This window comes from Glycine max, chromosome 14 (assembly GCF_000004515.6).
Source record: "Glycine max cultivar Williams 82 chromosome 14, Glycine_max_v4.0, whole genome shotgun sequence".
Classification (NCBI taxonomy): Eukaryota; Viridiplantae; Streptophyta; class Magnoliopsida; order Fabales; family Fabaceae; genus Glycine; species Glycine max.
In genome coordinates this window covers 49,051,913-49,077,926 of record NC_038250.2, presented here as the reverse complement: position 1 = coordinate 49,077,926, position 26,014 = coordinate 49,051,913, and the positions used below count along the sequence as shown (strand labels likewise).

The 26,014-nt window shown below is 32.0% G+C and overlaps 2 protein-coding genes and 3 non-coding genes across 6 annotated transcripts; 1 reads left to right on the top strand and 4 right to left on the bottom strand.

The window, feature by feature from the left end:
- The first annotated feature begins 2,665 nt into the window (after positions 1 to 2,665).
- LOC100787098 (3-isopropylmalate dehydratase large subunit, chloroplastic) lies at positions 2,666 to 10,978 on the top strand. 2 transcript variants are annotated; one of them, XM_003544996.4, is made up of 15 exons: positions 2,666 to 2,995; positions 3,108 to 3,218; positions 3,320 to 3,490; positions 4,026 to 4,178; positions 4,288 to 4,356; positions 4,459 to 4,575; positions 5,306 to 5,380; positions 5,515 to 5,592; positions 5,940 to 6,035; positions 7,609 to 7,658; positions 8,303 to 8,357; positions 8,483 to 8,614; positions 9,235 to 9,282; positions 9,405 to 9,563; positions 10,643 to 10,978. In XM_003544996.4, the coding sequence occupies exons 1-15, from the start codon at positions 2,945 to 2,947 to the stop codon at positions 10,778 to 10,780; spliced, it is 1,503 nt and encodes a 500-aa protein (XP_003545044.1). In that variant the 5' UTR covers positions 2,666 to 2,944; the 3' UTR covers positions 10,781 to 10,978. The 2 variants fall into 2 exon arrangements, with proteins under 2 accessions (XP_003545044.1, XP_040864806.1); XM_041008872.1 differs by having other exon boundaries at positions 2,835 to 2,995; positions 3,108 to 3,490.
- Positions 10,979 to 14,464: 3,486 nt separating this feature from the next.
- BZIP3 (bZIP transcription factor 3) lies at positions 14,465 to 18,363 on the bottom strand. Its single transcript, NM_001358551.1, has 4 exons — positions 16,647 to 18,363; positions 16,431 to 16,563; positions 16,212 to 16,296; positions 14,465 to 15,259 (listed from the first exon to the last, which is right to left on the bottom strand). The coding sequence occupies exons 1-4, from the start codon at positions 17,864 to 17,866 to the stop codon at positions 15,018 to 15,020; spliced, it is 1,680 nt and encodes a 559-aa protein (NP_001345480.1). The 5' UTR covers positions 17,867 to 18,363; the 3' UTR covers positions 14,465 to 15,017.
- A 5,089-nt stretch (positions 18,364 to 23,452) lies between these two features.
- On the bottom strand, positions 23,453 to 23,536 carry LOC112999436 (small nucleolar RNA R38). Its single transcript, XR_003264623.1, has one exon. It is a non-coding gene; the product is annotated as a small nucleolar RNA R38 (small nucleolar RNA).
- A 133-nt stretch (positions 23,537 to 23,669) lies between these two features.
- Positions 23,670 to 23,754, bottom strand: LOC112999444 (small nucleolar RNA snoR20a). The gene has a single exon (XR_003264631.1). It is a non-coding gene; the product is annotated as a small nucleolar RNA snoR20a (small nucleolar RNA).
- A 213-nt stretch (positions 23,755 to 23,967) lies between these two features.
- LOC112999443 (small nucleolar RNA snoR64a) lies at positions 23,968 to 24,047 on the bottom strand. Its single transcript, XR_003264630.1, has one exon. It is a non-coding gene; the product is annotated as a small nucleolar RNA snoR64a (small nucleolar RNA).
- Between the last annotated feature and the right edge of the window lie 1,967 nt (positions 24,048 to 26,014).

The window sequence follows — 26,014 nt, the reverse complement described above, 5'->3', positions numbered from 1 at the left end:
TAGTGATTTGCTTCCTAAATTTCAGAGGATTTATGTTTGTCTAAAAGGTTCCAAAGAAAGTTTTTAAAAGTGTAGACCAGTAATTGGGTTGGATGGATATTTCTTGAAAGGTTACTTTGGTGGATAGATTCTAACAATAATTGGCAGAGATCCCAACGATTTGCTACTCATTGCTTATGCAATGGTTGAAAGAGAGAACACAAACTCTTGGTTATGGTTCGTGTAGTTGCTAAACAAAAGGTATTGTTGCATAAATTGTGTTTTTATGGTTATAATTTTGGAGTGATTAACTTTTTTATGTTTTGTGTCCAAGGGATTGTTGCAAGCCATAGAAGAGTTGTTGTCAGGTGTAGATCAAAGATTTTGTGTTAGACATATGTATAACAACTTAAGGAAAAAAATTCATGGAAAGTCAATGCGGATGCCTCCAAATATCTGATGAATATTGCACCGCCTAGGCATTGGAGTAAGTCAAGATTCTCAATGAATCCTAAATGTGACACACTTGTTAACAACATGACGGAAGCATTCAGTAGTGTGATATTGGAGTATAGGGGAAACCCAATTTATATCATGTTGGAAGATATTAGGTTATATTTGATGAACAAGTGGACTACAAATAGAGAGAAAGCTGCCACTATTGAAGGAAGCACACTGTCAAAGATAAACAAGAAACTACAAAAGGAAGCAGAATTAAGTAAATATTGGCTTGTTAGGTAAATTTGGTTTTGTTTTACCTTAGATCAATTTATTGTTATGCTTCACAATACTGACTAATGACTTATGATTTAAATAGTTGGCCTGGAGAGCATTTATTTGAGGTCAAACATATTAATATGATAGGAGAAAAGTTCACCATCAGTCTAAGGTCCCAGGAGTGCAATTGCAGTAAATGGATGTTGACGCAAGGGATTATAACCCCATATAATCCTCCATCCATGTGCAAGTTGAGTCAAAATTTGACCCTGGATTTGGATGTAAAATCAAATGTGCATTTAAATATGAACTTGAGTCTCCTATTTATTCAAAATATCTTAATTATCATGCATTATGTGATAAAATATTTATCAATCTTATCTATGATTGTATTACCCGTTATGCCTTAATCAAGTCCATTAACATCAATGTTGATATTTATTCTCGTGCAACATTGATCCATTTCCATGGTTTTATAATTATTTTTTATAATGGAATTAATCATGTTTTTACATATATTTTTTATAATGACTTTATTTGTCAGATGCTCATAGTCATGCAACCTATGGTGAATTATTGCTTGCAAAATTGTCACAACAATTAACAATATGTTACATGAATGTTGAAGAAAAAAGCTGTTAGGTAAAATAATGTGCATGAATATTTGATAAATGTAATAAATATATCTCAGTAAATAAGAGTAACATCTATTATTTTATTTTTTTTCAAAAAAAAATCCAATTATTTCATTTCATTTTTTTTATGTTCTTTGCATATTATCACAATCGAGATAACTAAGGAACGACTAAATTTTTTTTTTAAAAAAGTCACCATCAAAATTTATCAAGGAAAAACATTAGAAAATCTTATAATATTCAAAGCTTACATTTTTTTCATTGCAGGCAAAAGTGTCTCAAATATAAGAATCATGTTCAACAACACATTTAAGTTAGCTTTTAATTTTTTATATTAATTTAAAAACTTATTTAACTGTTCGGTAAATAATTTTTTTAATAGTTTTTAACATTTTTTTGAAATACTACTTAAAATAATATTTTTTTAAATTTTAGTTTCTAGCTTTTAATTTTTTTATATTTTATTTCATTTTTATCCTTAATATATTATTTATCTATTTTTTATTATCCTTTTTAAATAAATCAAGATTTTTTTTTGTCATTATCCACTTTTCATTTTTTCATAAAAACTAATTTTCATTTAACTTAATATGAAAGTAACTTTTCAACTAATTTTATTAAACATAATAAAAAATAAATGATTTCATAAAATAATAAACTTTAAAATGACCCGAGAAGGCAATAGAAAAAGTGAAATATTACAAAAAAGAATAAAAGAAAACAAAAAATTTAAAAAATTAAAAGAAATAAAATAGACACAATGTTTACCATTTTCAATCAATGTGAAGAAAACATGTCCTAGAGACACTGAAGAAAGAATTTCATAAATAAGATAAAATAATAAAAACATCAATTTATAATGTGAACACCCTTTTCACTGTCACGGTATAAAAATAAAAAAATTGGAGATGAAGATAGATTTTTTATTTTGATTTTTTGGTATATAAATAGAGAAAACTCTCATGAAATAAAAACAGAAAGAACCATCAATACATTATTCGTTATTATCTTTATTATTTAAAATTCAAATTAAAACATAAATTGATTGTAATTACTTTAATTATATTATAATAATTATATACTTTTAGAATTAAAAAATAAGAAAAATACCACTATTATTCGTTATTATCATAATTATCATGATAATACATAAATGCCATAAATTATTATAAAAATAATCAATCGTAATAAATATAAAAACATACAGTAATTATAATTCTATTAGTATCATAGATACTAGATAAAAGTTGTTATTATTAGTTGATAATACAACTGTTATGTCATGATTCGACAACAGTAAGAACAGTATATATGATACCGATCAAAAAAAGATCGGACACAAATAAGTTCTATCTTAAAGTTAACGTTGAATTTCGAATACTATTTATTTAACAGAAATAATTATCTGTTTGATTTTATTTAATTTTGATCAAATTTCAAATTAATCAGATCTCTTTAATCTAACAAAGAATCAAGAAAAGCAAGAAAAAAAGTATACATGATACCGTTTCTAAGTTTTGTCCTTTAACTTTAACCTTCAGATATAACAGCAGACACTACCTGCGGAAGACGATCCGGAGCCGCCACCTATTCTTTTGTTCATCACATATTCAATGGCTTCCTCTCTTCTCTCTCCATCATTTACATCCTTCCTCCGCACCAAGGTAGCCCCTTTCATCAATCTCATTCTTCAAAAAGCTTTATTTTTTCTGCACCCCTTTTGCCCAAAGGTGTTAACTTTGCTCCCAACTCACCCCTTTCTCTCTCTCTCTGAAGGATCTCTCTCTCTCTGCTTTCACTTCTCAGCGATGCTTCAAAGCGGTGCCAAGGAAAATAATCCGTTGTGCTATTGCGGCGCCTCAGCGCCAACCTTCCACCACTGGATCAGTTCAGTTTTCTTTTTCTTCAGAGGGGTGCCATTTTGGATTCTTGGATTCTTGGATTTTTGTGTTTTGTTTATGATTGTGGCTTGTTTTGATGTGTTTCAGGTGAGGACTGCAATGACCATGACTGAGAAGATATTGGCCAGAGCTTCTGAGAAGGCACAGCTGACCCCTGGGGATAATGTTTGGGTCAATGTTGATATTTTGATGACACATGATGTGTGTGGCCCTGGTTCTATTGGGATTTTCAAGAGGGAGTTTGGCGAGGATGCCAAGGTAAGTTTGCTAATTGGCTGGTGTTACTTTAGAGTCTCTTTTTTGGGGTGTTTTGATATTTTTCTGATGCTTTGTGGTTGGATTGGATGGCCATTGGAATTATGAGGGTCGTTGAAGAATGTCAAGTAGTGAAATTTATTTTAGGAACAATCTGAGTGATAGTTTCCGTTTATCGAATGAAGTTATGTCATATGTGCTTTTTGCTTGGGAGTTTTTTCAATTTTAAAGTCATGTGAGTGGTGCTACTACTAGCATTGTAAGTACTGAAAAAAGGATATAAAATGATGATGATTTTTGCAAGCATGGACTTTAAAATACATTTGCTGGTTTAATTGTGCATTTGTTTATGTCCTTTATATGGTTGATTCTTATACCTTGAAAGTTACCTGTGCAGAAAAATTATCTTGGGCTTTGGGGATAGAAATATGTGGCTCTTAGAATGATTGTAATTTTTCTTGGATTGCTTTGGCAGTCAATCTCGTTACATGCTGAGACCTAAGTTCTGTGATTTCCTGATTGTGTTGTTCTTTTGAAGGTTTGGGACCGTGAAAAGCTTGTAATAATACCTGACCACTATATTTTCACAAGTGATGAACGTGCCAATCGCAATGTAGACATATTAAGAGATTTCTGCCATGAGCAGAATATCAAGTACTTTTATGATATTAAGGATCTTAGTAATTTTAAGGTATGCATTCTTTTGATTTTTTTCAATCTTGATTTGTTCGTTTCAACTCTTAAAGAGCATTGTAATGCACAATGTCCAAGAACATTGACTGTGAGATTATAAAATACAGGTAAATCCAGACTATAAGGGTGTTTGCCATGTTGCTCTTGCTCAGGAAGGTCATTGTAGGCCAGGAGAGGTTTGCTTAGTTTAACAAGTTTTTTTTTATTATAGTGAAGCATTGTTCATTTGTTTGACAGAAGTTTGGTTCCTCCTTTGCTAATTTCTCTGTTACCTGCAGGTTCTCTTAGGTACTGATTCTCACACTTGTACTGCTGGAGCATTTGGTCAATTTGCTACAGGGATTGGTAATACTGATGCCGGCTTTGTGCTGGGAACTGGGAAACTTCTGCTCAAGGTAGTTTCTGCTCAAGATCCATTCTAACTTGATACCCTCAGAAGATAGGGAGAGAAGGAGAGAGACCTCTCTTTAATTGTTGGGGTCGCTGATCTTACTGATTAGTCTCTGTATCTATATATTATGCATAGACAAGGGTTTCAACTTACAAGAGCATTAGGCCCCTACTCGTCCCCAACACTTGTATCATTAACACACATTGTCTTGACACAATTGTACTATTAATTGCTCCTGTGTCAGGAGGTGGAGGGGAGGGAAGGGATGGGTTAACAATGGCAAGGCTCACACCTCTTAGATTTTAATAGAAAATATGCTTTATGATCATTATATTTCTTACCTTAATCATCAACTCCACCCTAAGGTTTATTATGCAATATTTTTTGCTTTTCACATCATTTTACCCTTATCTGCTTGGCAGACGAAATTTGCTGCCAAGTTTGTTGTATTTCTTTTAACAGTCTATAATATTCAAATACTTGAAAGAACATATTATAGCTTTTCTTGTTAGCCATTTTCCATTGGCTGCTCAATGTATTTCCAAGAGTTATCTGCTTATTTTGAGCCAAAAAGAATTGGAGATACTATGAGAGCAAAACAGGAAAAACAGAAATTAATAAAGATTTTTGTAAATATTTTAGGGCAAGAACAAAGATGGAAAAGTACTTTTTTGTTTGATTTATTACTAGTAGAGATATAATTTTTTTTCGTAATATATCTTATTCAAATGCAGGTGCCCCCAACTTTGAGATTTGTAATGGATGGAGAAATGCCCGATTATTTGCTTTCTAAGGATTTGATTCTGCAAGTAAGTTCCTTGATTCTGAACTTTTGTTTCTGTTGGACATATCATAGGCATTAGGTGACCGTGATTGCTTGCTCATTTTCATGCAGCAAATATAAAAATTACATCCTTACATGAATGAATGGTTTACCTTACAGATTATTGGTGAAATAACTGTGGCTGGGGCAACATATAAATCGATGGAGTTTGTTGGTACAACCGTTGAAAGTTTAACTGTAAGTATGCACAGCAATATTTTATATTATGATGTAACTCCAAGTGCCCGTATTTTCTTTTCCTGTTTTCACTTTTTAATTACAAAATTGCCATCTTGTTTTCAATTTGTTTCCTGTTTTTAAAGATTTGTACAGGAAACAGATAAAACAAAAACAAAAAAAAGGGTTTTTTTCAGTGTTTCCTGTACAAATCTTTGAAAACAAGGAAGAAGTTGAAAACAAAGTGGTAGTTTTGTAATTAAAAAGTGAAAACACAAGTAAACGGGCCCTAAATTTTTCTTCAATCTCGGAACTCTTTCTTTTGATTATAAATAAAATTGTTTTGGTAATTTGTTCCTCTTGGATAGATGGAAGAACGGATGACATTGTGCAACATGGTTGTTGAAGCTGGTGGAAAGAATGGTGTTGTTCCTGCTGACAGCACTACATTTAAATATCTTGAGGTTTGTGCAACTGAGTAGATGCACTGAAATTGATATTTTGCCTCTAAAGTTATATGTTGTCATTGGTAAAGATTTCATAATATCTTGATTGTATCCTAGAATAATTTTAGATGATCACTTAGCAGTGGTTTCTATATTTCATTATATTTCCTGTTTCGTTTCGTTATTTGATTAGGATTAGGAGTTTATTATAATAATATGTACAAGTTTAAATAGTGGTTGGTGCTGTGTATTGCTTCATCATACACCATATCAGTTTAATGTCCTATTATGTTGACTCTCCATTCTCTTTTTTCTTCCTTCTCTATCTAAAACTGTTATTTTAAACATGACATCATCCTCTTTAACCTGTCTTGTTAGTATTCCACTATCTAGTTTTTCAAAATTTGGAATTTTGTTTGTCAAATAAAATAGATAATTTTTTATAAAGTTAAGATCCAATTGCTAGGTATAGGACATGAGATTGGAAGTATGGGATTCTAATGTGGGGTTTATAAAACCTTGGGCTCTTCAACTACAACAGTTAACCTTTGTGGTGTAGTTTTCCCGAAGGTTCTCATCAAAGAATAACTAATCAAATAATTTAATCATATTCTCTTTGTCTTTCCATTGGATGTGACAAATTCTGGCCACCAAAATCCAGGACCAATATCATTTTCCCCCTCTTCTGCAACTGCAAATGTCAGATTTGCCTTGCCGATACAGCTTTTCATGTAACTGTTTTTGCCATCAATTCTAGTATGTCCAGTTGCCCTCCTTCGTCACTATTTGTCCTACCACACCATCTCTAGTCAGGCCAAGCCCCATCACCCTTGTTTGCCACCTTGATGTGGCTGTCTGCCTCCCTTGGGCTGTGTTCTGCTTCTGCATTGTTTGATGTGATGTGGTATGTTCTTTGTAGTACCATCATGAGATTTGAGTTATTTTCAGTTGGCTTGGGCTGTTTTTTTTTTAGATTTCTGCTGTGGTTATCTCTGGTTTTTTGTGCATTGGGCTTTGTTTGGTCTTCCAGTTGCGATTATGGTGTGTTAGTCATCTTTCCCATTCCCACTGATGAATCATACTAGCATGCAGTGACTACTCTTCCCATTAATGATGAAGTTTCCTTTTAAGCTATGATTTATGGGAACCACTTCATATTTATGTTATTTTCGTTTTTGTAGAATATTTTTTTGTAGTAAGGTAAAAGCTTAGTAAGCTTTTGCTTGGGGGGCATGTTAGAAGATCTGGTAAATATTTCATAATATCATGATGTATCTCAGAATCATTTTGAGTATCTTAGATGTTCTTGACACTAAGATTCAAAATTTGTAATTATTTGGCTGCTATCTTAAGAGGAATGTGAAGTATTTTGTCTGTCGTGGATAATCTTGATTGGTATTTGGTATTGACAGAACTATGTTTTTCTTTTTTATTGGGTTGGGTACCTTCTGAATTAAATCTCATTCAGTTTTGATGTATTAGCATAGTGGGTGGCTATGTGTGGTTCATGGTCAATCATAATTTCCCTTTGCATATTATGCCCATGTCTTTTCCAGCATTGGTTTTAGTATTGTTTCCATTTCTTTTGCAGGGCAAGACATCTCTGCCATATGAACCTGTTTATAGTGACGATCAAGCAAGGTAGTTATAGTTTTCTAATTTCTTATTGTTTTCGCTCATTATATTCAGTGTTTAGGAAAACCCAATGCTGAATGTATCACCTTGTATTCAATAAATTACAATGTCTGTTGAAAGTTTTGATGAACAAGTGGTACTTTATAAAATCCATGGTTAGTATAAATAGACACGAAAAATATTTATCATGGTAGGAAAAATCCTATGGTGTTGCTTGTACTTATCAACTTTTCAATGTCTGTATAGTATAATTGCAGATTTTGCTACTCCTATTCTATCATTAAGAAAAGAAAAGCTCCAAAAGGAGTATGAAGAAAGGAATCTAAATTCACTGGCCATTTGTGGGAAGAACAGCTTGGGATTGCATGTTGACTTTGAGGATTTTACAAAGAAAATGTTTCATTTTGTGAGGATGATATGGTACATATGGAGAAAGTATAACATAGACTATTTACTGATCCTTCCATTTTGGTGTGTTGTGGTTATGATATGCTTCATGGTGATGTTATATTGCAATTGGCTTGCTTTATAGATCGAGTTACAATCACCTCCTTGGATTTTATCAATTTGATACATGAACATATTAGTATCCATTGGTAATCCATTTTAATTATTACTAATTACTAACACCCTTTTTTGTTGCCATCTAGATTTCTCGCAGAGTATAGATTTGATGTCTCAAAATTGGAGCCAGTGGTGGCCAAGGTTAGTCTATTGATTGCATTTCCAGTGAGGTTTTGTTCTGTGTTTATTTTCCATGCAGCTGTGTTGTTATTATCTGATGCTGCCACCAGGTTCCTCAGCTAATATAATGCTTATAAATGTTGCAGCCTCATTCTCCGGATAATCGTGCTTTGGCAAGAGAGTGCAAGGATGTGAAAATTGACAGAGTATACATAGGATCTTGTACAGGTGGCAAAACAGAGGATTTCATGGCTGCAGCAAAAGTTTTTCTGGCATCAGTAAGCATCATATTTTCCCATCATATTTAACTTAAGTTTTCACAAGATATTATTAACAACTTTTCTAGCTGAGTCCTAGACTTCTTTACTATATTTATGTACTTTTCACTTGTTAGTACTTAGTATGGTATAATTAATATGTATCCTAAAATGGGTAAAGACTGATCTGCATGTTTTCTTGTATGGTGTTTTTTTTTAATCTTGTATTGCAGTTAGAATTTTCTAGCTTTTTGTGTCATTTGTGCCAATGTCTCTCCTATGAATTTTTGAATTTAGGGAGGGAAAGAAAGAGATAGGACAGAAGAATATTTTAGGAAGAATATAGAGAATGAAATTACGGGAATGATTTTTTATTCAGTAGAATCAAGAATGTAATACATGGGTTATGGAAGATAACCTATATATAAAGGTTCTGAAAATAGACTTACTGGAGACTGTTTCCTAGGCTACTATTAATTGAATGCAACTTCGTAGACACTAATACCCATGAGTACTAAATGCATTTTTATCAATTTGATACTTGAACATATTATTTCCTAAGTGCATTAACTTTTATTGTTTCCAACATGAATTCCTGCAACTATTTCCCCTAATGTAAAACATGATGTTTGCATCTGCAGGGTAAACAGGTCAAAGTTCCTACATTTCTTGTGCCTGCAACACAAAAGGTCTGAAAATTGTCATATTTATATATCTTCATATCAGTTGATTTACAGTTATTAAGAAAATTCTCTTGGGAACTCATGGTGGATGATTATTTTCCAACTTATCTCTATTAATGAAATTTCAGGTTTGGATGGACTTGTACTCCCTCCCTGTCCCTGGATCTGGTGGTAAGACATGCTCACAGATATTTGAAGAAGTTGGGTGTGACACACCAGCTAGTCCTAGTTGTGGTGCTTGTTTGGGTGGCCCAAAAGATACTTACGCACGCATGAATGAACCTAAGGCAAGTTCCTTGCTTCTGCCCCAACATCTTGTAATATACTAGTGTAGTTCAAATTCTACTTGTTACTTTTATCCTTATTATATTGAAGGAATTGCAAATATGGGCATTGGCCTGTCTTGGGCTAAATATAATTTTTTTATGTAAGGAAATTAGTAACTGTTCATTCCTATACTATTTTATGACATGAAGTGAGGTAGTTTATATTTAAAGAACATTGATTGAACCTTTCAGTGATGAAAATCATCAGCACGTGAAAACAACTTTTTCTTTGTAATTAACAAGAGTTGTGGTGCTCTTCTTAATGCTTCTCTTGCCCAGCTGATAATGGTATGCTGAATGGGATAATGATAAGCTTATCCAATCAAAACCGATTTCTATATTTTGCTTTTTAGTCATTAAAAAGGGTACTTTTGTTTTTAGATTCAATATATCAATAGATCCCTGAACTATTTCGGTATTTTTAATTAGGTCCTTAAACTAAAAAAATGTAATTAGGTCCTTGTTCTTCTACAATTTTTGTAATTAGATCCCTCTGAAATTAGTAAAATCAACACACATTGTTGTTTTTCTGGTGGTTTCAAGCTGCTGTAAACTAATCCCAAGAACTCATTTACAAAAATTAAAGATCAAGGACCCAATTACAAAGTTTTAGTTTAGGGACTTAATTAAAAATTCCCTCAAAATTCAAAGACTTCCTGATGTATAAACATCGAAACCTTATTTTTAAAATCTTTCTTAGAATTGTATTTGACACAGCAATAAAGAAGCCTAAAAAAGTTATAGAGTTAAACATTATTTTAATTTTCTTGGTGATTATTTAATAAAATAGAAGGTCATGAGAAGTGTGCTCTTTATATAATAGTATTACATGCAATCTTTATATCTTGTAGTTCTATAGATCTTTGTAGATTATAAAGATGTGTGCTTCTGAATGTTCAAGTAAGCAGCACTGTTATATTTTTATTATGTGATGAATGGTTGTTCATCTGCCATATGGTTGCTTTTATATGCTTTCTACATAAATGATGAGATTGAGAGTCTGAGTAATTTACTCCATTGCCTACGTGCTGGTTGTGCAGGTTTGTGTTTCAACTACGAACAGGAACTTCCCGGGCCGAATGGGACACAAGGAAGGTCAAATCTATTTGGCTTCCCCTTATACAGCTGCTGCATCTGCATTGACCGGTTATGTTACTGATCCTAGAGAGTTCTTGTAGTAGAATGTTGTTACAATCATCTCATTGTGTTGTACTCGTTGTTGGTTATTTGTGTATTCTCTACTCTCTACTAGTCATAAGTTAAAACTGACAACTATTTAAGCTTAACCAATCTTTTAGTATTTCTAAGTTGATCTTTAGAATCATTCATATATGTGGGTTAGGTCAATTCAGATCAACATGAAGTTCAATTTCAAATTTAGTAGTGTTTGGTCTTTATATATATATATATATAGCTTCTCTTGGTCTTAAAAGAAGAAGCTCCTTTTTAAAAGTTTTATTTTTTGGGTTTTGTTCATTTGAAAAAAAGATACTTTTACTTTTAAAAGCATTTTTAACTGTGTTTAGTCTGACTTTTTCTTTTAAGAATTAACAGAAAAATTGAGCCAAATTACCTTTGCAAGTCTTTTACCCCTATTTTGAGGCTAGGTATTAGAGTAAGTTTAACCGTGAACCTTTGTTCTTTCACCAATTTTCTCTATGAAAAGTAGACTTGGTAGGAAAAAGATATTTAGACACCTAGTGAGAGATAAAAAAGAGATTATATATATATATATGTGTGTGTGTGTGTGTTTGTGTTAGTGGATAAACCTGCAAATTGTCAAGAAGCCAACTACAAGAGAACATGTGTAGCAAAGCAATTCACTATGAGATGGAAGAACAAGATCAAGCCTTGTAAAATAGGATCTCATTGGTCCTTCTGTCACCCATGTTGAGAAATAGAAAACAAGAAATCCTATTTTCACACATACCTTGATCTCTCTTTTCTTTCTCAGATTTTTTCCCTCTCAATCTCATAATTACATTAAGTGAAACCCCTCACCTCTACACATCACCCAATATTAACTATGCTAATATATAGATATCAGATATAGGCCCACAACAGATAACTCCCAAACAACACCTCTATCATAAGTTGTTATGGCTAGTAACTGATTTGTAACAACTTTAATATGATTTTGAGACACTTCTTCAATCTACAACTCTCCACCTTGTCTCTAAATCAGAGAACTCCCTTCACAACTTTGTACCGTATTTATTTCATTAATTAGTTAAAATCTAAATAATCCATAAATCAACTCATCACAACTGAGTTCTATTGGGTTTGGATACAGTTGCCTATCTAAAGTCTCACTGTTCTTTTTCTCATTAGATTTGAGAAAAACATAGAAGCTATTCTTAGTAAAAATAAATAAATGTTGTAAATAAATAAAATATAGAAATTGTTCTTTGTAGCTTTTGCTTGACGTGAATCTATTGGGTTTTTTTTTTCTTCTTACAAACGGATTATCAGACACGCATTTCTTGTTTTACATATTCAAAGAAAACTTCTTCCTCTGTTGCAATAGGTTAGATCGAATATGAAAGCGGTTATATTTTAACAAAACGAATGAATCCAAGAGTGAATCTAGGGTGGATTCTAAGGTGAAGTAGTAATTTTTTTCCCTCACTGGTGAGACACCAAAATTCACCGTAGGATATATTCATAAAACATTTGTGGCTGTGATTCAAGAGACGAAACCGGATAAACTGGTATTTTTAAAATACATTTTTATTTTTATTTTTTCCTGATAAAATAATTTTTTTCTTTTCTTTTTTCTTTCATTTTCAACTTCTCTTCTGCTGTAGAATCTCACAAGACTAATGAAATTTCATCCCAAAAATTACCATTTTTTGCTACTGATTTCTTCAATTTTCATATAAAAAATTGGAAGAAAGCTTTCTGTTGCTTCTCATTCCAAATATCAAATTTAAATCCATTCGTTCAAACATTTTAACCCATTATATCATCCGAACAAAAAGAAAATACCAAGAAATTCAAACTGCAAAAATCCAAAATTTAAGAATTAAGATGATTAACTTCCAACAAATCTCTCACAAAAAAAGTAACAAATTTTGGGAGGGAGAGTCGCACGGCGTCGCCGTTTTATGGATTTTTGGGGAGCTGTTGTCAAAGGGCGAGGGTCGTGGTTAGGGCGGCGGTGATGGTGGTCTTGTCACGGTCCACATTGGTGCAGACGGTGAAGGATCGACTCACACACCACCGTCAAACTCGAACCAGCAGCCACCCACCACCGTCAAAACCCTAGCAGAGCAAAATTGGGGTTTTCTAGTTTCAGAGACAATAATACTGTTTTTGGGTTAAGTATGAAGGGCTATTTGGACCTTTCACTTCAACATAAACGACGTTAGTTAATAGAGACGGTAAGTGATGCAAAAGAAATGTATTTTATAACAAGTAATGTCTTCTTCAAAGAAAAAAAAAGCAATGTCTTCAATCTTTTTTTATACTCGTTTCAATTTAAAATAATTAAAGGTTTAGAAGAGTAGTGTCTGTTTAAACTCTTTCCTTTTAAAAAAATTTAAGAATGTATAAAAAAAAGAGGGTTTTACGTAAAATAAAAGTTAAATTTTGTTAAGTTGTATTTCTTTTTTATTTTGAAACAGTTAAGTTGTGATTATAAAAGTTCCTTTTATTCTAAAAGATAATTGGGATTATAATTTTTAGATATTACTTAAGGTAAATTTTCAAAATAATTAAAATTTTAACTTTTTCAGATTATTTTTCAATGTTTAAATAAACATGTTAAACAAATAAAAGTTGATCTTTTGTAAAATGGAGCGGAAATAAACATACGCGAAGAAGTAATTAATTCTTTTCTAGCTTTATATTTGTTTTTGAATATTTTTATTACGCGAAATAAGATAGCGTTGATAGATTAAAAGGACCTTTAAATAAAATTTTATTTATTTAAAATTGAAATTATTTAATAAGTCTTATTCTTTGTGTAAATAGACGTGTCCTTAAGTATCAAAAAGAAAAATATTCTTTAGTACAATGAAATCTTAGCTGACTTTATTGAAAAGTATAATACTATTTTTTGCTCTTATCAAGTGTCAATTTTTTTAAAAGACGATGTTAACTATTATTTCATCAATTATACCATTGATTTCACTGAATTTTTTATTATTTTACAAATTTATTGTAAAACTAAAAAGAGAATAAAAAAATAATACATGACAAAAAAATAACAATGAGATAAAAAAGGTAAAAAGATAGAAATATGTTAATAAAATTGAAAATATTAATTATATTTGTATTTTTGTACCACTATTAAAAAAACACTTTAAACGTATGATCGTCTAGCTTTATGATTAACTTTATCTTACAAGTGATTAATAATGTCATAAGATTATTGAAATGTCTAATTATGATTAACTATTTATAAACCAAAATTGACCATAACACAATAATCATATCGGTTGGATAGACACGAGGGAGACAATTTTCAGATAATAATCACATCGTATATGCTAAATTATTGTTCATTCATGCATAAAAAAATTATTGCTCATTCAAGATGGTAAGGGTGACAAGAATGACTAGGATGGAAACTCATTCCAAATATAGATGGGTGAAACATTGAAGAAAAAAAAATGAAAAAACTTAGGGCGAGTTGATACAAATACGAAAACAAACAAGAACCAAATTGAAAAATTCAAGTTTAGAAAATAGGTTTCATTTTTTAAAAAATAAATATTGACATCATACTTAAAATATAAATAAGTGAATAATAATTCTTAAGATTTTGATACTCACAAATTGCCTTATAAAATCATAAATAGAGAAACTCATTTTATTCAAATTCAACTTAAATTACATAAGCAAGATGAAAGCTCATATTTCATTTAAACTCAAACTCATATCACTTTCATTTAAATTCAAACACAAACTCCTGTATATGGGAAACAGAAAAAATAGAAAATAAATCCTAATAACAAGAAACAAATCCTAATAAGTAATAATAGTAAATCCTAATAAATGATAGAATCCTCATTTTAATAGAAGAAACAAAATTTAAAAAAAATTAAACAAATCTTAATAAAATCAATCATAAATCCTAATGAAATCTATCTCAAATCACCATTAGATTTACAAATAATAACTAAAAAACTTAGGCAATAAAATCAACAATTCTACACTTTATTTTGAGTCTTCATATAATCATATCCTTGGGCTTGCACAAGTCGAACTACAACCTTATTAGATAAGAATTGCCTTCACATGAACTCCTTTTGCCTCTTGTATCTTTTGAACTTTTCTTTTGTTAACAGGTCATCACTTGGAATCGAGTCTTTTTTTTCCTTGAGCTTGGCCATGCAATATCCTATTCTGATTCATATCACAAACATTGAGTATACATGGTAGTAGAATACTTATGTACAATCAATGTAATCAGTAAGCAGTAGCTTTGCCATTGTGGCGCTGAGACTGAGTCTGTGTCTGCTCCTGGGAATGGGTATTGTGCACTTGAACATGTCTAAGCTGGTTAGGGTGCTGCTGTTCCTTTAACTGAAACACTTGTTGGCTAATAGCAAGCTGTTGAGCCATGCGACTTGAGAGAAGAGACTCTCCACCAAGTTCTGCGACCGTGCATCTTAAACGCCGCACTTCAGCATCCAAGGTCTCATTCAGAGCTGCCAAAAATAAGCACACAAATGATTGATTGCACAGCTGAAGTATTCATCTCCAGGCCAAAAACAAGGCAGTACAGTTCATTTTGGAAGGGAGAGGATGATGAAATGGAGATACATATTCTGAGTTACAAGTTCAAGCTGCTAAAAACATATTGCCAATGTCTTGGTCTTGGAGATACAAGTTTACAGTGTATAATTGCACTAACAAAGAAACATCTGGTAAAGAAGTCACAGATGATAAAGGAATTAGGCATGAAAACAACAGAAGTTTTGTGGTCACAATGATGGTCAGTGTAGTTTTTGACTATTTTCCATTAAGTATCAAAACATCAAATATAAAGAGTTCTATTATTTTAGCATATACAAGAAAAAGAACATTTGAACCTTGACTATCAGAGTTCCATTCCCAATCTCAATTTCTCTCCTTTTCTTTCTATTTTGGCAATTAAGAGCATTTAAGTGACACCATCTATGTAGGCAAAATTACACTGACATTTTTTCATATACAGTTTTAAAGAGGCTGTGCAAACGAGAACTTCAGAAAAACATGGTACTAGTGCAAATGTACTTGGGTTCCAAATTTACAAGCATTTGCCAACATGAAATCAAATTCCTAGATCAGACAGGTAGATTTCAGAGGCACAGTTGTGCAGAGATCAAAAAATTGGATAGAAAGTCACTCGAGTTTTAGTTAATTAACATCAGCCATTTAGATTATGAGAGCCAGCACAAGTTTGATTAATTTGCGAATACACATTCAAAAAATGCCATACAGTAAACCTAGTTATCACACAAAATTCATTTACTAAATGAAAATAAGACATCATTGAAGCAGATCATAAATACAAGTTATTTCTGAATAAAATTGACAAAGTTCACACTTTATAGGGTGGAACAAGCTAAAGCAGATTTGAGCTAATACACAAAGTAGATGAAAAATGCATATCCATACCATCTTTCAGTTGGGACTGCTGTTCCAAGGCTTGAATCCTTAATTTGTACTCATTATTCTCACTTTTAAGCTCTGAATTATTCATCTGTAGACAAGCAAAACAAAAGAAAAGAGAGAAAAGAATAAACGAATGCTAGAAGCAAACATTTTTCATCACAATAAAATATAATTGAAAAACTGAAGAAAAAGGAATATTGGCTCAACTCAGAATGTACACACCTGTAATTTGGTAAACTGAGTAGACAATGTGGTTGTCTCAGTCTGAAGTGTTTGAACTTTGAGCTCTAATTCAGAAATGTACCGCATCTTCCTCTCTTTTGAGCGAGCAGCTGATAGACGATTAGCCAAAATCCTAGAAAAATATTTCACAGCCTTAGTTTTTTACCACAAAAAAGAAAGGGACATAAAGACAGTCAAAGAGAAGACTATTATTACCTTTTTGCACGCTTAGGATCAGCCATGGCAATTTCAGCAAGTTTATCGTTCTCCTTTATTTTCTTTAGCTCCTCTGAGCTGAATTCACCATTTCCAAACTCCATGCTTGTTTCAGATGTCTTACCATCTATTGAACTGCTAGGCGAGTGTTGACCAAATCGGTTCTGCGAAGGAGGAAGCTTAGGCAATTCATCTCCAATATGAAAATTTCCTATGGAGCTGTCCAATGAGAAACTTCTCCGGTGTCGGGAACCAGGTGCAACGTCTCCATTAGAACTCCTCTTCACTCCTTCCCTCCTCTCTTCAGAACAGCGTGAAATAGCCCCTTGAGCACCAATCACTTTGCCATATGCATGACTCTCAACTTCATTATCACTGCTCTCAACTGTTTTTGAACCACTAGTTCTGCTATCCAAATCCTTGTCTTCCATACCAGAAAAATTCAGGCCATCAATATTGTCCAAATTCATATATGCACTAAACAAATCATCCAGTGCATCATCCTCTTTCCTCCCAACCATAGGTTCTCCACCAAAGCCATCAACGCAGTCCATATCCTTCATTGGTTCCTTTAACACTAACTGAATCGGCTTCTCAAAACCAGAGTTCCCTCCCCTAGAAGCCAAATTTTCACGGTCGCTCCAAGTCTTAGAGGAAACAGACTGAGGGACAGACTGAATAAAATCAGCAATTCCTAAAGGGGAATCACTGCTAGAGCGCCTATGTCCTTTACGAGGAGGAAGAGAATGGCCAAGCTGAAGAGCGTGGCCACGATTCGGCAAGGGGGCATGAGAGTTAGCCAAGCTTTCCTCAGCAGACACATCAGTCGAAATTGAGTCAGAAAAGGAAGGTTCTTTATAAGGGGAAGGACTCAATGGGGGCAAGGAATCCAGAGAGAAAAAAGAGGGCTGAGACAAAGACCTGGAATGGGACGAAGCAGGACTCAAATTGGGAGAACTCAAACGCTGGGAAACCGAATTGGATTGGGATTGGGAGGCAAAAAACTGAGGATAAGCTGATGAAGGTGAAATATTGGTATTAGGGTGTGAGGGTGGTATACCATAGGGTTTCTGGTTCTCAGTAACACCCATTTGATTAATAAGCATAACATTACTATTCAATCGATTTGGGGGTCTAAGAGCACCCCCTGATGATGAAGATGAAGATGAACCAAATACACAACTATTTCGATTCATATTACTCTGATCAACACCTTCCATTGACTCAATAATAATCACTAACCTTTCTAGTTTCTACACACAACTATTCAATCAATATAAAAGAGAATCAAACTTCAAAATCCTGACACATAGTTCACCTACAAGGCTACACTACCGAATAAAGTTGATAATAATTGATGAAAGTTTTTTTTTTTTTAACTAACACAGTACTTTCTGTACCTGGTCTTGGCTAGTTCTGATTAAAAAGTGCAAACCCTATCTAGAAAAAAACCAGCACAAGGACAAGGACAAGGACAAGCATGAATTATAATAGAAGCAGAGTGTGTGTTTTGTGCAAAAGGAGCAGGAAAATTCCACGGTGGTGCGGAAGAGGTTTCTAGAGGAACAACATGAGAGTTTCAAGTGTCGGAGAGTGATGAAGATGATGACGATGTGTTTGTGTGTGTTTGAAGCTAAAATTGTTCGTTCTTTCTTCTCTCTGCGCGAGTCATCTTCGGTGGGACGCGGATATTGTTTCTTTTTTCCTTTATTTTCGGATTGCGTTTTTATTCTTTTTAATTTATTATTAAAAGCTGATGTTGTTGTATAGTATGGACTATAGACTATTATTTATTATTTATTTGCTGTCTAATTGATTTGAAATCTACACGTATTAGGAAACTCCTCCGTAGTCAACATACTTTTAGCAACTTTACATCTTGATTCGATAGAGACTCAACAAACGCGTTTCCACACGTCACATGAGTCATTTGAGTGAATTTTTATTTAGAATAAATAATTGAATTCATCTTAAAAGTGTGATATATTGATAAATGAATTCTCAAAAATAAAAAATACGAATGTAATTTTTGAACATAAAAAATATAATAAATTAATTTTACACATTATTTTGTCATTCAATTATAATATTTTTAAATATCAATTTGATAATAAATTTTATTTTTTTAAAAAAATTGACATTAAGTTATAAATTTTAGAGATTAATTTGTCATTAATTTATTTGTAGGATTAATCTATCATATTTTTGTATATTTAAGAATTAAATTTAAATTTTTCATCTTTTAAAAATTAATTTATCTAACATTTGACGAATTTGATCATTTGTCTATTTTTTATGAAATTTTGATCTTATGGAATTTATTTAAATTGAAATTGATTTAAAAACAATTGTATTTAATTATTTTTTGTTTCGATAATTTTCAATGTAAATTATTATTTTATTTAACGCAAATTTTGAACTAAATTAATTTTGTGAAAGACACACCACAGATCCGCGGATTGACCCGTTTGACCCACGGGGTCTACGGGATGAGAGTTTATTTGGTCCGCGTAAGAAGCGGGAGAGACTGGTCCAGTCCGCTGTCAATACGGACTTATGCGACTTTTGCGGATGGGCCTTACGTGAGATGGACCAGCCCGCTTATCCACTTTATATGCTTGTGTTGTCGATAGTAAATGGTTAGTTGTAGTAACTAATACTAATGCTTACCAGATTTGTGTGGACAATGCTGTCAAAAGGAAAAGCAGGGTCTAGAAGCTGCTGCCATACTTCTTCTTCAGTCCCTTGAGGTAATTGGGCCTGTTGATGGTTTCTCTTAGACCTGTCGATATTGTTATTAGCTGCTGTGTTGTTACATGCAGAATTACTATCAAATAAATAAGTTTAAAAGAATATGCTTTGTAAACTAACCATTAACTTAAAAGCTCTAGCAGGTTGACTTCATGTGAAATGTGATTTATTATTTGCAAACTCACTTCGGCCAAGACAAATAACAAATATTTCAAAAATAAGCTAATCCAAACGCTCAAGATAAAAGTTTTCAAGCATTAATCACTTCACTTTAAACTAAGTTATGTTTTTTTCCGTAAACACTTTAGAAAAATAGAATAAGAAAAGAAAAATAAAATAAACTTTCCTCTAAGTTAAAATTAGCTAATATATGAACTGAAATCTGCTTTTGAAGAAGCTTCACTCATTTATCTTGTCTAGAAAAACTGATTTTAACTTATGAATAAGGTAATATTGATTTATGAAATTAAGTTTTTTTTTATACTTTTTTATATGTATTTTCGGAAAAGCTTATCCAAACATGGTTTTTAATCAAAATCAATTTTGTAAAAGTCAACTCAATCATTCACACTCTTAGCTAGAACCCACATCCATGCATCAAATCTATATATGTTAAACTCATAGGTTGGGCAAGAAAATTATGGTTGTTATGTTAGCAAAAGTTTCAACAAGTACGTAGAAATATTGTAGGACACACGAGCAGAAGGTTGAACAGCAAGGGAAAAAGGAGATGATTGAGGAGAAGATGAAGCCATGCATGGGTGAGTGGGTGAGAAGACAATGTAGAAGGAGAAGTTTCTCACAAGAGTTTTGTGGTGCTGAGAAACAAGGACAAATGGAATCGAAAGGAGAAAATTGTGAACATGAACTGCATTGTGTGTCTTCATGTTTTTTCTTGCTTCTCTTTTTGGTGCATGAACCCCTATGCGCCTACCATGAGAATAGAAAGATTTAAAAATAAATAAAAATACTACTATTTAAAAAATTGTTTTTTAAAATATTGTTTATCTAGTTTTGTTATAAGAAAATACTACTAATATACTTATTTTACTATCTAATAAGTGTTAATTTAAACCAAATACGCAATATATTAAAATTAAGAGATAAGTCATGCGAAACAAAATTACTAATTGTCAAAAACTTATTTTAATTTCAAGAATTGCATGATAATAACTTCTTTATATTTAATTTAATTTAATAATTTGTCTAATTTTTAGCATTATTATTTTGAATTTAACTATTATACTTTAATTTGTTCTAAATCGACTTATAAACTAGCCTTAAAAAATGGTTCAACAATATAGAAAAACTAGTTTTGCTCTCAAAACAGGTTTAAATTCAGTTCTAAACTAAACTGATTTAAAACCAGTTCATCAAAAACCAAACTCTTTTTCAAATAAATCAAAAACCAAACCATAAAAATTGTTCAATGTGGTCAGGTTTACCAAACAATGCACAACTCTATTTGTTAGTATCATTAGAACCAAAATAATAGACTTAACACATAAAAATTTGATTTAAAAAAAGTTGAACTGGATAAAAGAAACCAGTTTTGTTACATATAAAAAAATGAATTTCAAGCGGGTTCAAAACTAATTTGGCTTTAAAATTCGATTTAAAACTAGCTCAATTTTAAAACCAATTTAAAATTCGTTGAGCTCAAATATCAGACCACAAAATATAGTATTTTTTAAACAGACGTAATCTAATATTATCTATAATTTTTTTTATAACAAATAACATTAATTTATTTTTACACTAGAAATAATTACAAAAATTTGAACACAAATATTTTTTTAACGCACCTACCTAATACGGTCTATAATTTCTTTTATAACAAATAACATTACGAAAATTTAAACACAAATATTTTTTTAACACTAGATATATGTATCCAAAATTAAATATATATAATATTTTATAAACACACTTATCTAATACTATCTATAATTTTTTTTATAACAAATAAAATTAATTTATTTTTACACTAGTCATAACTATGACAAATTAAACACACCTACATAATATTATTTACTTTTTTTTTAAACACATCTGCCTACTACTGTCTATAACAAATAACATTAGATTATTTTTACATTATAAAATACTTCGAAAAATTAAATACATCTACCTAATATTATCTAATATTTTGTTGAAAACTTAACTAAAATAATTACTAGCTAAAATTCAATAATAATAATGTGAAAATTTAAATATCTAATTGAAGCTTTCAATAACACCACCAGTAAAAAAAAAAAATTTAAGCACCACATACTCTAACTCAAACTCAAAAAATTCAAATAGAATACAAGAAGAAGAGAATGTGTGTATTTGGTGGATATTGTAGGTGCAAGGGTCCTATTTAAAGGCAAAGGGAAGAGGATGACTTCCCCTCTTACATTCAAAAAAAATTAAAGCCTGTTATGAAACCTGAAAATATGCCATGTTCAATTTTTTCTTCTCCAAATCCTATAACTGAAGCCTATTACAAAGCATGTATGAACCCCTAGACTGAACCTATCTCTGCATGACAGTGCACGGCACGAATCAATGCAAGGTGGAATACTGCATGGGGTAACCCTTTGGGTGCTTTAAGGCCATTCAGGATGGCAGAACCATTTTTGTAAAAGGAACCCTGCATGGGGTAACCCTTTGAGTGCTTTAAGGCCATTCAGGATGGCAGAACCATTTTTGTAAAAGGAACCCGTCATTTTGCCGTGGAACCTGCGGAACACCTTTATATATCTGACACTTTACATTATTTTATTTTACAAAAATGATTGTTTCTGGCATGACTTTCATTAATTTGACACTGTCAGAATCAGAATCAGCAACAGCAGTGGTATTTTGTGTGTGGATTCCCATAGGTTTTCGATACTCGAATATGTTTTGTTGCCATAGGTTGCTGCCTTTTCTCATCACTCACACCATCAAAATTTAGTGGAATATGTTGTCTAACAACATTGTCACTCCATGGCCATGTCAATTCTTCATCAAAGACAACATCACGACTGATTAAAATTTTCTTAGTGCTAGGATTGTATGGCTTATAAGCTTTTGATTGATCACTAACACCAAGAAAAATGCATTTTTCTCCCTTATCATCTAGCTTTTCCCTCTTCTCATTTGGAATATGGACACAAGCAATACACCCAAAAGTTTTGAAATGATCTACAGCTTCTATTCAAAATATGATACTCCAGTTAACAGCTTCAGGCCAAAAAATTTTTTTGTAATGCCACTCCTCATTAAAAGACTTCACACCATATTCAAAATATGGTGATTCTTCCTTTCACAAACTCCATTTTTGTTGAGGCGTATATGCTGCAGGTTCTGCTACTCCATTCTCAACAACATCCAATACTCTCTAGACCTCAAGAAATTCTCCATCAACATGCTCCAATGGTTATATATAGGCATTACAACTCAATGTTCAAACACCAAACTAAGCACTCATCTGAACATGCAAAACAAAAAGAAAAGACACATACCCTCCTATAGATCAGGTAACCACTAACAAATTCCTATAGACCTAGTTAATAACAATAAACCACATCTTGCAACAATAAAGGAAATTGAAGAAGCAATTCCTAAAGAACCACGTGATGACATTTTCAACATTTTTAAGGTATTACTTATTACAATTTCTAATAATTAAAAAATATCTGCATAACTTTCCTAATTCACGACTCAGCTAAGGATCCCTACCTAGTCAATTACATTGGTCATCTTTACCACAAACTGAGATTAATATCACTGAATATTGAGAATGTGATACCATTCGAAAATAACATCTTAGATTACTCCAATCATTCCCACTACATTTGGATACACAATCCTGCCGAATATTGAGAATGTGATACCTAATGAAAATTTAAATTATTTTACTTCGAAATTAAAATTGAAGAATACACTACTACCAAATTCCATTTCCAGGTTATACAACCATATAATTTGTTGAACATTACTTACTGTCAAAAAAACCAGAGACAGACAACAACCATTGCAAACATAGACACCAAAAAAAGAACAAATTCAATGTATTGAACCAAACACTGCGTGTCAGATTACAAATTTTCAACACCAGTTATATCAGCCAGGGATAACTGTAAAAAATTTATTTCTCATCATTCACAGTACTATTCAGTTCAAACAGATCAACATTAACATATGCACAGTAACAAGTATTGGGAAGAAGACACACCAGTATACCCAAAAAAACTCAATTAAAAAAAGAGAGAACAAAAACAACATTGTAAATCAGATTCAGTAGCCTCAGACCGTCCTAGTTCAAAATTTTCCACAAACGAATGCAAAATTTTGCATTTCAGCCATATCCAATATCTTCATCATTGGCTACAGTATTAATTAAAATAAATGATAACTTTGCAAATTGCGATCTTGGAACAAACAACGAATAATATGATTGCAAACAGAGATAAAAAAAAAAAAAAAAGGAGACCCTCGCAGAAGCATAGTATTTGTTATCTACGAGATGGTATACTATAAAAATATAAATATCGATAATTAAAAAAAAGTGGTAATGAGAAATTGAGAATGTGACTAAGCAGCATCAGATCTTCCTATTCAATGAAATGATATTCATTGCACTCAAATCGAAGTTTGAGTTCTCAACAATTTCGAAAGATTCATCATTTGGCATATTAAGCTGAAAGCATATAGACAAAAACAAAATGATTGAGCGAAAACACTAATAATGAAGAAGAGAGGAACGGCAATTGTAAACTAGGGTTTTACAGGATCAGAAGGAAGAAGCTTCGCTTTATAGGACGGGATAGGGCTCGCTGATGGATAGCGAAACGTGATTATTTGCAACTTTGAAACCACGCCACGAATTGTTAGGCTTGTTTAATTCGGCCACTAGCCCGATTTATGCTGGAAATTGCTTGGGGGCACCCAGCAAATTAAGAAAATGCCTAAAATACCCTTATGGTATTTTCGATTGTAAATAACAGGTTTAATTTTTCATTTCTGCGGTGCCATTTATTTTCCTCAAAATTTTCGTGACTTAGTGTAAGTTGCTATCGTTAAGGGCGGTTTGGTCTCCGATTGTGTACATGGGTTTGTGAATAGTATGCGATGAATTTTGGTCGATTTTCGTTGTTAGAGTGCAAAGAAAGATTTGACGTACATACGGATTGGCGGGCCATACGGATTGCTAATATGTACGTACGTCAATTTTTTTTTCTTAATATCAGCCATTTTTTTGTGATACCGATTAGAATTTTTTTATTTATAAATTTTACAATGCTAAAACAAAACATGATTAATTTTAATTCACTTATTGGGTAAATTTAACAATGATAAAAAAATTCATTCAGTCATTAATAAAAAATATTTTTTTTCAAAACAATGGGATAATATTATACATGACAAAACAAATATTATATATAAGAACATTGTTGCAACAAATTTAGAATCAACACATGATAAAACAATTATTATAAAACAACTATTATATAAATAAATTGTTTAGAAGTAATTAAAATGTTCAAAATCCTAAATTGTTCATAAACACGGCCAATAAAGCACACAGTTAACATTTGGATCAATGAATTCAAAAACTATTTTCATGTCAGCGGTCAACGACAACGTCTCGCAAAAATGTTTCCATCTGACTCCAATTTTGAGTGTTTTCCTTCAATGATTGAACACGAGCCAGCATTCTGCAACGACCTCCAAGTGTCAATGAGTCCAATCTTTGTCTTTAAGAAAATAATACATGCTACTTGGAACATCCTCACAAATAAATAAATGTTATGTTAGCCATTTATGTTATGAAATTTAAAACTTGAAAAATAAAAAAAAATGTTGAGTTGCTCACTACTAAATTAGAAAGTTGCTTACTAGACTGTTACAGGTTACTTTCTGCTGAGTGAGATAAACCTTGAAGGTGACAGAATCTGACATTTGATGGTATAAATAGTGTCATCTTGGAAATGATCTAGGCAGACAACTGGTTTTGAATGTGGTAGGAAAAAATGCATTATTACCATAATGAGTTGAGGATACTAGATGATTTCCGGTCAGATGGTAAAAATCTCTTAGTGTTGTTCACCCTGCTATAATGGTTGGTTGGTCCAAATCTTTATTGTAGATAACATTATGATAAGTTTCGTCTTTGTCAACCAAATGTCATACACCGTCAAGTACGTCTTTCCACTTGACAACATATAAATTACTAACTTTACCGAAAATATACATGTGATATCACAAAATAAGGTTGGTTAGTTACATGAAATAACAGAAAATTCAAATGTTAATTAAATAAAAATAAACATGATTTGGTCCCTGACGTGAACAGTCTGGAAAAAATCCTCTAACGGAGTCGCGACATTTTGCATCATGTTTATCATTTCCCTCCATTCTTCGTGCTCTTCAATTGTTAATTCTGACATAATTAACAACCAAGCAATTAAAAGGCATTTAAGCAATCAACAGAATTAACATTCAAGTAACTATATGTTAATTCTTAATGGACACATTCACAAGAACCTGCTCCAGTTCCTCGTTGAGGCTAGTCCAACGTGATGACGACAGACGAGAGCGTGACATTTTGAAATATATTTGACAAAATAATATTTTAGTATTTTTGT

What these genes read in the sequence shown, in the direction of transcription:
- LOC100787098 (XM_041008872.1), top strand. Translation starts at nt 3,140, where the DNA reads ATGCTTCAAAGCGGTGCCAAGGAAAATAATCCGTTGTGCTATTGCGGC. An exon ending in AGGATCTTAGTAATTTTAAG is followed by an intron (nt 4,179 to 4,287) that starts GTATGCATTCTT and finishes TATAAAATACAG; the next exon opens with GTAAATCCAGACTATAAGGG. An exon ending in TTGTGCCTGCAACACAAAAG is followed by an intron (nt 9,283 to 9,404) that starts GTCTGAAAATTG and finishes ATGAAATTTCAG; the next exon opens with GTTTGGATGGACTTGTACTC.
- BZIP3 (NM_001358551.1), bottom strand. Translation starts at nt 17,866, where the DNA reads ATGGAAGGTGTTGATCAGAGTAATATGAATCGAAATAGTTGTGTATTT. An exon ending in GATCCTAAGCGTGCAAAAAG is followed by an intron (nt 16,564 to 16,646) that starts GTAATAATAGTC and finishes ATATTTTTCTAG; the next exon opens with GATTTTGGCTAATCGTCTAT. An exon ending in CTCAGTTTACCAAATTACAG is followed by an intron (nt 16,297 to 16,430) that starts GTGTGTACATTC and finishes GCTTGTCTACAG; the next exon opens with ATGAATAATTCAGAGCTTAA.